At 37.3% G+C, this 14,176-nt stretch overlaps 1 protein-coding gene across 1 annotated transcript in view; it reads right to left on the reverse strand.

Moving 5' to 3' along the window:
* Positions 1 to 7,386: 7,386 nt before the first annotated feature.
* Positions 7,387 to 14,176, reverse strand: part of LOC124236634 (vesicle-associated membrane protein 714-like) — a 33,182-nt gene continuing 26,392 nt past the window's right edge. The window contains exon 5 of the mRNA XM_046655564.1: positions 7,387 to 8,942. Coding sequence (XP_046511520.1) covers positions 8,805 to 8,942 — 138 coding nt within the window. The 3' untranslated portion in view covers positions 7,387 to 8,804. The remainder of the gene's footprint in view (positions 8,943 to 14,176) is intronic.

Consider the following 14,176-nt stretch of genomic DNA (forward strand, 5'->3'; position numbering starts at 1 on the left):
ACAAATCCATTTATCAGCTTCATGTTTTTCTTAGGTCTTGTATATTCAAATCTGAACTCATTGCCCTTTAGAATTGTTCAGTAACTTGAGTTGGGACTTGCCTTTATTTTCTTGAATCCCCGGGTTTTCTTATTTTTGTGCAGTCCGTCTTTCTGCTTCTGAGACCTTCCTGTCTAAAAAGGTCAATTCCACCCTTTTAACTGGATTACTAGTTTGGCTAGAGGTAGAATTCTAGGTTTAGTGAAGAAATTTGATGCTGTTTTGATTCTTGATCATTCATATGAAATATTTTTACTTTAAAATAACTTAGGGTTTTGCATTTATCACCAGTGTTCTCAAATTTCCTGACTGTCTTGGGTTTATTTCATCTGTTGTGCTGGGCGCTCAGAGGGTCCTGTCATTGTGTAAACTTGCTCTTCAATTCTGGGAAATATTGCTGAGCTGATTGTTTCCTTATCCCCTTCTCTATCACCCCAATCTTTTGTTCTCTAGAATTCTTATTTGAGAGTGAGCCTTGGACATCTAATTCCTATTTGTCCTTGCAGTTTGTTATACTTTCTGAGCAATTTTTATAACTTAATCCCTCAACTTTTTTTTAAGGTTTAAATTTCAGTCATCTGTAATTTCTAAGACCTCCCCCCTCCAACTTGTGTTATAAACAGCAACCTGTTCTTACATGGATGCATTATCTTTTTCTCATCTCTTAAGGTTATTAACAGTAACTTTAAAATTTTGTTTCCTGCAAGATGTTTTACTTTCCTGTTGCTTCAACTTCTGCCTTTCATATTAGAGATTTTCCTCAAATGTTTGGTGATCCTTGGCTCATACTTGGGTGGAGCATTGTAAAAGCAAATTGGATGTTGTGAATCTGGGGCTGGGAGGTGGGGGCTTCTCAACCGTGGGGTTCACTATTGGGTGATCTGGCTGTGTCATTTATTGAGGGAAACCCTTGATACATCTTTTTTGGTTTTTTTTTTTTTTTCTCCCTTGAGCTGGTCAGGTTCACCAGAGAAGTCTTTTCCCACTCTGCTGCCTGATGGGTAAAAAACCTGGCTGCCAGTGTTCTGGGATCTCGGTGCGGGAAGAATGCTGAGGGATCAGAACAAGTAAACTATTTTAATTCCTTTATTTTCATCATTGTATGCCTATTGAGTTCAAAGACCACTCTCTCACCACTTCAGATAATCTAGTTTTCTGCCAGGATGGGGGAGTTCACTTGTCCAGCAGTGTAGAAAGGATCTGGGTGTTTAACTGCTTGTCAGACTTTTCAACTAATCTTTTCGTCCCTTTTACCTCTATTTTTAGAGGTACCTGGGCTGCCAACTGCTTAACCCTTGGGGGTTCTGTGGTATAATCTGCGTCATCTTCACTGCTGACGGAATAGTCAGTTTTTTTGTCTGCTTAGTCAATATTTGTTCATAAGCTTTGCAGCTTCTAAAATTTTGTTGTTATTGTCTCCTATGCCATTCTTTGTCCTTGCAGTTTTCTTATGTTGTCCCTCACCCCACCTTTGTTTTAAAGTATTGGTCAGAAGGGCCTAGAAGTGATGGTCTGTTTTTAGTAGCTGCTTAATTTTTGTGTGGGGTGGTGGTTGATGGAAAATTTAGGGGAACTAAAAGGGGCAGATAAAATTCAGGTAGCTCAGACCCCTTGTAGAATTTGGCCAACAAAGTAAAGTTCACAAATAGTCTGCCACTTTATTATAGAATCAACTTTTTTTAGTGATGGACAGTGTTAGGTGGCTTTGCTTTCAGTTCTTCGTCAGTTTTGTAGACTCATTAGAACTAGTAATCCCACTTCTTTTTCAAGTGATGTTTGAGCTTTCTGGGTTTGCTGTCCTAATTCAAATTTCGATACCTTTTGGTTTACTAGGTATCTGCCACCAGGTGAGTTACTCTTCCTGGGGTTCTGGGTTTCCTCTTAGTCATTTCCTAACCTTCAGTGTGTATTGTAAGGTTGCAAGTCTTGTTACCACATTACTCTTTCCATACTGGGATGGTAATTGCTTCGTTGTTCTTTGTTGTGCACAAGTTAGAATACAGTGTCTGGAACATGTCAGGGTGCCATTCATACTGAGATAATTTTGAAAAGTAGTCTCACTAATTACGTTAGGATCCAATTATTAGGCCTTTGCATTCTATACTTAGTCTCTGTGCTTTTATTGATTTACTGCTTGGAAAAGTTCTTTGAAGTTATCTTGTACTTTAAAAGTACTTTATGTCTAGTGCCCCGAGACAGTGGAAATTTTAAAAACCAGGACTGAACCCACTGTCCACCACAGTATTTTGTTGGTCTTGAAATGTATAATGAGTTTATTTGGTTTTGGGGTCAGATTAACCTGAAATGTCAAAATCTAGATCCATGCATAATATATTGACACATCTTAGTAAATTTCTTTGAGAGCCGTTTACTTAATACTGAAATGTATCAGTGCACTAATAGTTAATAATTAAGAATGACCCGAAAGTATTCCTAAAAAGTAGTTTTTACCAACCTACTTCTGATGAAGTTGAAAAGGGTGCATACTTTATCCTTTCTTCAATACTGGCCATACTTAGTTCAGGAGTCTAGCCTGAAATTTTCCATAAAACAATTCTAGCAAGATGAATAATCCAGTTGTACAAATTGAGTCTGCTTGGCCTGTTAACTGCTGTCAACTGCCTATAATCTGGAAAATTGAGGAGGGGTTGATTATAATCTGGCATTTCAAAGAGGACTGCAGGCCATTTACATCTGAATCAATAAATCAGAATTGTTTGGGGGTGTTTTCTGGGATTTTGTATTTCACACATCCCAAGTGATCTTAGCTAAAGTTTTAAGGACTGTTGCTTTAAGATGATTAAACATGCTGTTTCATAAGGATTTTTTTTGTTTCTACTTTTACCTCTTGTAAAGACAGACAAAGGTGCCGTCTTTCATAAAACTTACACCACTTGAGCATTTTAGTCATGGACCCTAAGTCTGTCTTGAAAAACAAGTCAGAAAAACAGCATTCTTAGTACATCTTTGTACAAAATGGCAGTGAGCAATAGTTTACCTAGTGGGGGAAGGGAGGAAGTAGAGGTGGCCGTAGGCTGGGGACATGGTGAGTTAGTTTTATTATTGTTTTTTAATTCTGTACAGGCAAACACTCCCCTTGTTGCCTGCATATGTCCCCTGTGGTTTGTCACTGATCTCACTCGTCCGTTCCATTATTAGGAATTGGAAGTCAGCAACTGATTGAAATTGACTTGCTGTTGTCTTCAGTTGGGCTAGTTGTATATTACCCTATTGCGGTTAGCACCTTTTAGATTCTCAAGAAGAATATGTAATTTCAGAAGCTTCCCATTATAAATGGCTATAGTATAGTAGCCTTAGGAAAGACTGGGATCCAAGGGACAGTGTAATTTAGGTAGACAGGAGTGGGGTAACTGCTAAATGTTAGTTTTCCCTGCTAAGCCCTGTAAAGGCAGATAATTGTAGGGGACAGAGGGTGCTCTAAGGGCATGAAACAAGGACTTTACAAAATCGTTGTACTACCTAAAAAAGGTGAAATGCTTCTTAGGAATTAGGTCTTAGGAGCAAGCTGCTCCTTGTTACAGCAGTCCAAATCAGTTATTTTTGTTGTCATGGGAGGAATTCTTTAAAGTCGTCAAAGAAAATACAGATAGGCATTAGGAAAGGCAATAATTCATTAAACGGAATAGAAGTTATTGGGTTCTATTTTGAGACATTTAACTAGCTTAGTTGGTGATGGGAAGATAGTTTACTTCAAGGTTAATTGTTAGACATTTTATTTTGTAATCGGATAGGCTATATTCTGTTCATACTTTAGAATATGAAATGGAGGTTACTTTCCTGGCTGTTTTATATCAACAAAATACTGAAAGAAACTTAAGAAATCTGTTACTGCCAGTACCTAAATGTGACATTTAACATGTCGTGGAAGCTATGCTTTGAATAAATATTTGAGAAAAGGAATTATATAATTGCCCTTTTTTTGTTGTATGGATGGCCTTGTATTAAACAGGGCTTAATCACGTTTTTAGAAACACACTTGCCAATCTCAGACCGAGGAAGTGGAATCCTTCTAAAAATAAAAATTGGAAGATGGCTCTTTATTAATTACAGTGTAGTTGAGATTGGCTAAGGCAATAAAGAAAACTTTGAAATGCTCAGAAATTTGTTGTAAACTGCTTTTACAATCATTGATATATAAAGCATGCTACTACTGATCAATTAGTTATGTATTAAGACCTATCAGCATGTCTTTTTTTAGTACCTGGTTGACTTGATTTTAAGCTAACATGATGTTCTCTGTACCATTTGACATTTTCAAGACATATTCTCCCCAAGCAAATTCTGTTGGAACCAAGTGTTTCCAGTTCTAGAAGCCTACTTCTAGAGTATTCATATGAAGTTTATAGTGGGCTTTAATGGGGTTTTAATTTGCACTAAGTTTTCTTCTGAAAGATTACTTATGTTCAAATTATAATGTAGTGCTTTTGTCTTACAATTAAACTCTTACGGCACTCATGCATTTTTTGCACTGTCTTGTCTTTTTTTTTTTTTTTTTTTAATTTAAGCTTTCCCCTCTTGGATGAATACTTTGAAATAACATAGGTTTTATTTTCTTAGTTGAAAAGGTAAGGCAACTACTATCATGTGTAAAATCACCATTTTAAATGATGAGATTGTTTTAAAAGTTAGCTTATGCATAATTGGTCAAATAGTATTACATGTTGAAGAGTCATTGAATTTGATGGAAGGAAAAGGCAATTTCTGGTTTTCTCCAGAATGTTCATGAGGAAGGATATTGAGAGTAGGAAGATGCTGTATGGGGGATGCTTAGTCTTTGTTCCCTACTGCGTTTGCTATCAAACGTAGTAAGACCACTTAAAAGCGCTAGTAGGACTTTAGTATTTACACAGACTTCTATAAATTTTTCAGAAAATGGCAAGCTGAATTAGATGTGTGTAACAGCAATAATGTTAACCAAGGTACCTGATGCTCACTGTAAATATAGAGAAAGCCTAACAGTGTTGCTTCACTATTCCATTTCCTACATTTTTGTCCCTTGAGAACTCTTGAAGGAATGTGAGTCACTCAGTGCTGGCCTGATGAGAGAGGTGGCCGTTACGGCGTGTCATGGTGTGGTGCTGAGCAGGTCTTCTGCTCCCCCACGAATGACGACCTCCTGTGTTAGCAGCTTGTAATTTGCCTTTTTCTAAAAACCAGAGACCGGAATTAAATAATAGGTCTTGTTATTCTAGGTTCTGCCATGATAATGAGATAATATGAACTTTCAAAACAGTTAAAATAATCATTTTTAGATAAATTAAAATGTATGGGACATTCTATTTAGCAGATTTAAAAAATTTCTAGTTTGGTGTATTCAATGGGATAGATTATTTCAAATGATGGATTCAAGGTCCGGGTCTGTCATTTGCCCTGTGATGTTGGGCACATAAAGTTTAACTTCTCTGAGCATCACTTTTTGCAACTGGAAAATAACTTCCTCAGATACGGACACTAAATGATAGGTATGTGAAAATGTTTTGAGGTTAGTAGTTCTCAAGTTCATCATGGGATTAAACACTTTGAGGCCCCATCCCAGCCTTAAGCAGAATCTTCAGGGGTGGAGCCCAGGCATCTGTGTTATTAAGATCCCTCGGGGATACTGATGCTGAGAGGTGAAAACCAAAGCTTCACATTTATTGCTGTGGCCATGTTTAACAGCTGTGGAAATCAGGCACATGAAAAAAGATCAAATGTTAATGCCTATATGTGCTGGGCAGTCTGAATACAGAGTGTGTTGTTGCCAGGTTTGTGGGGTGTAGATACACATAGCCGTCCACCATGATGGGACGAGTGCCCTTTTCAAAGCTTGCCTGGGCACCTGCAGGAACTCCCTCCTTTTGTTTCTGTAACTCTCTGGGCCTCCCTGGCTATGAACTTTGAGGAGATTTGACGTAGAAGCTCCGTGATTTTGCTGAGTAATTTGGGAAGATGAGATAAGCAGAAGGGAGGAGTCAAGGCAGGATAAGACAGTTCTAGGTTATAGAATAGCTGTGATCCCCTTTATAGAGGTGGGAAGTAAGGTCAAATAAACGGTTTTGTGGGGAAAGGAAGAGTGTTGAGTTTTGGGAATTAAGATGAGGTGTTTGCATGATACCCAAATGGGTGTATTCATTGTGGGAAATGAGAGCCAGAGGCTGAGGTCTGCTGCAGAGTGAACGAATGAAAGGTTCCAAGGTCTAGTCCCACCTGCACCCCCACAGCAAGCAGTGTCTTCATTTGTTGATCCTCTTTCCTCTTAGGACCCCAGAGGACTGAGGCAAGTGACATAACTTGTGTTTCAGTTTTTTCATCTATAAAATGGAAATAATAGTACCTACCTTGGGGTGGTTGTGAGGATTAAATAAGAATCTCTGAAGTACTTAGCTACTGGCACATAATCAGTGCTCAATAACTTAATCATTACTGTTAACTGCCTTTACCTATTGAGAGATTCAATTTCTTATTAGATGCAATTCCCATCCCACTTATCACCCATCTTCCTCAGTGACGGGAGGCAGTGTTGACCATTATCTTTCCTGAATTTATTCTCTGCCATGAGGTGCACCACTTAAGCAGATGTTGTTTTAACAAGTTTATGATTTTCATTGGTCTTGACTCCTCAACTGGAACGTAAGCTTCCCTTAGGATTAGGATCATTTCTTACACTTCTGTATTCATCCATTAATTTCTCAAAACATTGGTTATTTCTATCAATCTGGTAATTAAGAACAAATCCTAATGTTTTGCAACTGTTGTGATGCAGAGAGGTGCTCAACAATATTTGAATGCATGAATATGAATGAAGGAAAAAATCCAAGGTTGCCTTAATATTTGTTTCTTTCTACTCAGGTGTGCTCTGACAGATGTAGCACAAACAGCAAGGAAACAGTCCTTACTAAATGAGTGCTCTTCTTCCTGGCAGCTTTGAACAGTGCATAAAAACGCAAGTCATCTTGAAAACTCTTAAACTCTATTTAAGACTGCCTAGGAAAACAGGCATTACGTGGGACTTGTTACCTGGAAGCAGGGTGATCGCCTGTGTTGTAAACATGCTGCAAGTAGAGAGGAGCTTGCAAAGGCACATTGTTCACTTTTAGGCTTCGGGGTCTCCACATCGTAATATGTACAATTGTTGGGAGGGGCTAGATTAGGTGACCTTTAAGTTCCATGTCTTCTAGCAATAAATACGCTAGTACTCACTGGCAATCAGGATACAAATACTTTGTTTTTATACATAATAAAAATTACAGAAATGTTAGGAGGCAAATTTTATAGGGCTTCAAAAGTCATGGCAGCAAAATACATGACAATTCCTCTTCTCAGAGTACTCCTCTTCACATTCCTGTCTGTCCCCCAGAAACAACATACTAACCTGGCAAAAAGCAAAACAGTATTGATATGTCTTGTCTGGCCCATAATTAAGGGGTCAGATGATAGACTCTTGAGTTTAACATACGGGTTTCATGACTATATACCAGAGTCAGGACTTGAATCAGTAAAATGAACTAACATTTATGTAGCACTTAGAATGTGGCAGCCACTGTTTTCTGTGCTTTGCATTATACTAACTTAATAGTTTTTACCTCTTCATGTCTTGTAAAATTAAATGAGACACCCCTCCCCCAAAGCATTTAGTACATTGTATCAGAGTAAGTATTCAATACATCACTTACTTGTTTCCTGGGTATAAATTATAGAAACTCCAAAGTTTCTAACATTTAAAATCCTTTAAAAAATATTTTGTGAATGGAAAGGTGATATTGTGCTGGAGGAATTGGTGCCGGTTTAAAATACTGTTATGTCATCATTATCAGAATTAAAATGAGTTATCTAGGAGCCAGGAACCCCAGTTCTAATCTTTTATTCTTCCCCATGCATCACTAAATGATTTTTAAAACTGACTTTAGACCTCAAGTTCCCACTTAGGAAATAGAATTCATGAAACCTTGTTTCCAACTGCAGAGTGAAGTTAGATGCTTTGGCTATTGGAAATCTTAGTGATTTGAGGTTATTGGGTGAAGTGTATCACTCAAAACAAAAGGCTGTTGGAGTGGTAAGAGAGGAAGACAGGACCTGTGATCTATTAGAGAAATGATGCAGCTTCCTGATTGTTTGATCTTTATCCAAGGAAATGCCTAGTATAAAATACAATGGTTTGAATTTTCATTTCCAATGAATATGTGGAATAGGTGAATGTGTATTTCTGGACTGTACTCATGTTAAGATTCTCATATTTCTAAGGGAATTTTAAGGTCATGGTCGTTTCTGAGTAAGGAGTAAGATGACAGGGATTTAATCAATGCCATAATGCTGTCATCTTTTTCTATTAAGTAATAGTTAACACTTAAGTAGCATTTACTATGTGATAGACATATAACAACAACTCTGCAGTATATTGTTAGCTCCATTTTACAGATGAGGAAACGGGCACAGGTTAACTAACTTGTCCAATGTCTCATAGATGGTACTCGGCAGAGCAGAGAGTTGAACCTTGGCAGTCTGATTCTAGGGTTTGGGTTCTTAAACTTAACAAAGGGAAGAGAGGCTGGGGAAGTGGTGGAGCAGTGGAAAAAAAAGAGATTACAGAAATGGAAGAGGTACAAAGACAAGAGTCAAGGGACTCTGAAGGGACAAGGAAATACTTCCAACCCTTCTTTCTCCAGTCTTCCTACCACTAGAGAATGCTTTCATAATTGCTTGCTGTAGAACTCTATAATTACATATAACAATTTATTGGTACCTGCTGGGGATGGGGAGAAGAAAGGTCAGATTGGTATTACATTTGTAGTTAAAAGAATGATGATGATTGAAAGGAGAATTGCCACAGTGATGATTATAATCTTTTTGAAGTGTTTCCACCATATCCTCCTAAGAATCTGTCTTGTTTTTTGGGATTCTTTGACCTGAAATAAAAATAAACACAAATTTAATGTTTTCTTTCCATTTCTGGATTAAGGGGCACACTCCAATACTTATTAGAGCTATCTAAAACAACTGATTTAGTTTGGTTTTGACCAATCCCAAGAAATATCAATTTGAACGGTTTTTGTAAAATGATGCACCGAGATTCCAGGTGCCTGCCTTATTGTGTTCAGGTGCACTCTTATTAGCTTTATTAACTTCGTGACCTTGGACAGGTTACTCACTCTTTGAGCCTCAGTTTCCTCATCTTCACTTCCTGATTTTACTTAAATGCCACTTTCCCTTACAACCTATTGGAAATTGTTCCCCCATTTCCATCCCAGAAGCCCTATTCCCCTTCAATACATTATTTTTCTCCAAAGTACTTATCTCTTGTCTAACATTGTGTAAATTTTACTTATTATTTGTCAAGAATGTAAGCTCCATGAAGGCAGGGATTTTTGTCTGTTTCATTCACTGCTATATTCCCAGCAGTGGATGATATAGAGCAGATTTTTCAGTTAATATTTTTTGAATGAATGAACAAATAAATCTGTATATTAAATGGAGATAATACTATCTGCCACATAGTAGCCCAGATTGTGAGGATTAACCGAGACAGTGAATATAGTATATTTAGACTGCCATATAAGAATAAATTATGCCATTATTATAATTCATATTTTTGATGAATAAAGAGATGGATTTTGTTAAGTACTTTATGATACAAAAAGTTTCATATCTTAACCTAATTCAACCTAAATAAAATAGCTCACTTTTATTAACTTGCAAAAAATTACTGAGAGAAATCAAGGAGCAGTGTGGAGAAATGAAACAAGGCCACACAAAATAGTAAAATTCTTTTTTTTTTTGCTGCCAAAAGTTTTATTGTTTTCATTTGGTCCACTCCTTTTTTGTTCTCTAAATATGTATAAGTGATTCTCATATAGCTATGTTACAAATAAATTACTTGGTGCTTACATGGACTTCTGCTGTCTGCCACCTGGAAAAGAAGTAAAACTAACATTTCAATTAATTTTCTTCATGTATCAGATAACCTTCGTTACTCTCAGTATATAAGGTGACTTTCCAAAAGCCAAGCCAAGGGCCAGGATTACAGTGCATACTATAAATGTCCTGGGTCCTGGTGTACTACTCAGATGGCCTCATGACTCTAATGTATGACAAGTTATGAGAGCCCCAGGTTTACGTATCCAAGATGCTCTTGGTTATTCCCAAGGATCTGGCATATGGAAGCTAGTGACTAGGTGTACTTTACAGGATGTTATAATTTATTGACTGCTTTAAATGCAGGTACTATATGACATACATTATATGTATTTTTGCATTATAATATGCAATACTCATAATAATCCTGTGTGATCATTCCTATTTTACAGCATTGAGGAGCATGAAGCTCAGAAAGGTCTAAGTGATGTGCCTGAGGTCATGTAGCTAGTAAGTGGTGGAGGTGGAACCCAAATCTAGAATCAACATGGTTATACTGCCTTGTGTAGAAATATTTAACTAAGGTATAAACAGACTTTACATTCTTCTCTTAGATTATTTTCTCTCTTTTATTAATGTAAAATGCATATGTAGTTTGAAAAGTCAGAATTCTACCAAGCTTATTAGTAAAAACATTCTCCTGCCTTACTCCTTCCTACCCCGATCCTGTTTTTCAGAGGTAATCACTTTCAGCTCTTTTTGTCCATTTTGTTTCTTGCTGTATCTTTATCACCTGGAAGAGCAGTTCTCAACTAGGGGCGATTTTGCCCTCCAGGGGACATTTGGCAATGTCTGGAAACACTGATTTTCATGACTGGAGGGGTGCTACTGGCATCTAATGGATATCAGCCAGGGATGCTGTTAAACATCCTACAATGCATAGGGCAGTCCCTGCCACCCTCCAAACAAGTAATTACCCAGTGCAAAATGTGCCAACGTCGAGAAACACTGATCTAGAACAGCGTCTGACACATAGTGGGTGCTCAATAAATAATTGTTGAATGTACCTCATTTAGCTGTTTATTTTTTTCCTGGTGTTTGTTTTCTTCTGCATTACTAGAAAGCATATATATTTCTTGATTTTTCTATTTCCAATTATGGAAAAGAAGATAGAACTCTCACCATACTCCCCAAACCCCACCTTCCCCCAACACACGCCTTTCCCTTCATTCCTATCCTCTCTTTTTGTTTAATTAAAACTTTGTAAATATTTGCTGAGCCATGCAGTATATTTGATCACACTGACTTTAATGTATAACCTTTTGGTTTCTCTAGAGCTAATAATAGGTAGATAGTTAAATAAAATGTTTTCATTTGTTAGTTTTTAATCTACCAACCCATAATTCATTCCCAGACTCTCCAAAGGAGCTGAAAAATATCCTTCCTTTGATGGCTCCTGTGTCATTTCCTCCTGCTTTATTTTGAAGAAGTTTCTCACAGAGTCTTTTGACCTGTTCCAGTCTGGTTTGGTTGGGTTCTAGGTTTGCTATATAGTTTTAATCTTGGGCTGTTTCATTAATTTACTGGGAATGCCCCACTCTTGTATTGGGCCTTCTGTTTTCTCAATCTCATGTCTTTCCTTTTCTTGATTTATTCCCTCCTATTGGTGAAAAAGATCTGCCAAAAAGTTCCTTAGAATGGGTGAGTGGGAAGTGTATTTCTGAGAAACTGCATGCCTAGAAATGTCTTCTTCTACCCTTACTTTGAGTTGGTAGTTTGATTGGGTATAGAAATCTAGTGTGGAAATCATTTTCTCTCAGAGTTTTGAAAGCTTTCCTCCATTTTTCTTTAGCATCCATAAATTGCTATTGCAAAATCTGATGGTATTCTAATTGCCAAGTCTCTGGTTTTTTTCTCTCTCTGAAAGCCTTTAGAATCTTCTCTTTTTGAATGTTCTGTAATTTCAAGATTACATGCCCTGCTATGGTCCTTGTTTTTGTTCACTGAATCTGCAAACTCATGTTATTTGGTTCTAGAAATTCTTCTTGTATTAGTCTGATTTTCTGCCCTCTGATTCCTTTATTTTCTTTGTCTGAAATTCCTGTTATTCATATGTTGGATCTCTTAGACTGATTCTCTGTCTTTCTTACTTTTCTCTCTTTTTGCTCTACTTTCTGAGAGAATATCTCAACTTTATAAGTATTGAATTTTAATTTTTTACCATTATTTTAATTTCCAAAAGATCTTTTTTGTCCTATAAATAAGCTTTTAATGGCTTTCATTCTTGTTTTGGGGATGTATTATTTTCTATTATTTTCTCAAGATATTAGAGAGTTTTTTCTTAATGAGGCTTTCTTTTGCTTCTGTGTGACCTATTTTGTCTGAGTTCCCTTTCTTCCATTTCTTTTCATTTTTTTTTATTATAGAGACTTTCCTCACATATCTCCTGATCTGTGTTGTTGATTTACTGAAATGATGATTGCACACTCAGTGTCAGTGAGAGCTGTCATTTGATGGGCTTCACTGTAGGATAATCTGGGTGTGGACCTGACCGTTTCACTGGGGGAATGCCTCAATATCAGTAGGTTTTTTTCCCCCTGCTCTAGTCAGTTTTCCTAGAGAGGAATCCTCTAATCTCCTGCCTGGGTGAAAATGACTGGGAGAGAGGTTGGGGAGTGGTCACCATGTGCAGGATGCAGATTTTTACTTAGTCCATCTGATTTTAATGTGATGGCCACTCTGGCCTCAACTGTACCTGGTGTCGGAGTTTAGAACCTCTCTGGTTTATTGTCTTTAGATAATAAAATTTATTTTTCTTTGTCAGGGATAAGGAGAGGAAGTAATGTAACTGTAAAAAGTAGGGAAAGGCCTACGGATTATATGCTTCTTTTAAAGACTTTAATAGTGGAAGATTGGCACAGATAGCTTAGGGACAATCTTCCTCAAGCAAAAAGGGGAAGATTGACAACAGATGTTAACTCAGGGCCAATCTTTCTCACCAAAAAAACCCAACTAACCAAAACAAAAAAACCAAAAAAGAGTTTAGACCCAGTCTCTTCTTTCTAGACTGCACTGCAGGTCTACTTTTAGAAGTCCCAGGTGGCTCCAATTTCGGGTCCTCTCCAAGGTGCCATGGCTTGGATCAGGTTGCATCTTAATATCTTCTCCCGCCACAAGCTTAGGTTTCGAGCTTTCACAGCTCTGCCGAGGCTAATAAGTACTCATAATCCCTTTTCTAGTTTCGAGAATTGTTGATATTTCTTACCTGTTGTCTTTTCTCTTGTTTTTTATCCTAGTGGTTTATACATTAAAATCTCTGATTATTGTTTTACCTATCATTTTTTTGGAGTTTTGAGAGGATACCAAGATAAATGTGTATGTTTAAGCTGCCAAGTTAAAATCCACGACCCGTATTTATCTGTAGGCAGACTAACAGAAAGCTTATTGGCCTACTTTTTGTTAAAAAACCAAATCTGCTTTTTAAGAACATTCAGTAGAGTCTTGTACAAAAAGACCAAGGGAAAAGAGAGAGGGAAAACTAATTTAGCTAGGCAAACATAGAGGGTTTAGTGAGAGGGATTATGTGCCATGTGAAAATGATGTGAGGAAAATTATAAAATACTTCAATCATTCCATCTTTTACTGAGCTGCTTCCACTCAGCTGGCTTCAAAGAAGAAGTCATTTTTCCCTCCATGTAATCATGAAAATACAATGTATACATAAAAGTGGGATTTGTTTGGAAGGTAAGGCAGTAAAGTGAAATAAAATCTCTTAAAATTTCTTTTTGCTATAATTTTTTGGGATTTAGATGTTGCCTCTTTTGCCATAAGAAAGACACATAATATAATCTTAAAAAAAAGGAAAGATCTGGTGGATTATGTAAACCCATAACCCTGCCACTATTACTACTGAAAAATGCCAGATAAAATTTAAGAAGCAAACTTTTTTTTTGAGATTTTATTTTTTTTTCCCCTTTTTCTCCCCAAAGCCCCCTGGTACATAGTTGTATATTCTTAGTTGTGGGTCCTTCTAGTTGTGGCATGTGGGATACCGCCTCAGCATGGCTTGATGAGCGGTGCCATGTCCGCATCCAGGATCCGAACGGGTGAGACCCTGGGCCTCCACAGCGGAGCCAGTGAACTTAACCACTTGGCCACGGGGCCGGCCCCAAAGAAGCAAACTTTTTTTTTTAAAGATTTTATTTTTTTCCTTTTTCTCCCCAAAGCCCCCCCAGTACATAGTTGTATATTCTTCATTGTGGGTCCTTCTAGTTGTGGTATGTGGGAC

The sequence above is a fragment of the Equus quagga genome, chromosome 3, assembly GCF_021613505.1.
Source record: "Equus quagga isolate Etosha38 chromosome 3, UCLA_HA_Equagga_1.0, whole genome shotgun sequence".
Classification (NCBI taxonomy): domain Eukaryota; kingdom Metazoa; phylum Chordata; class Mammalia; order Perissodactyla; family Equidae; genus Equus; species Equus quagga.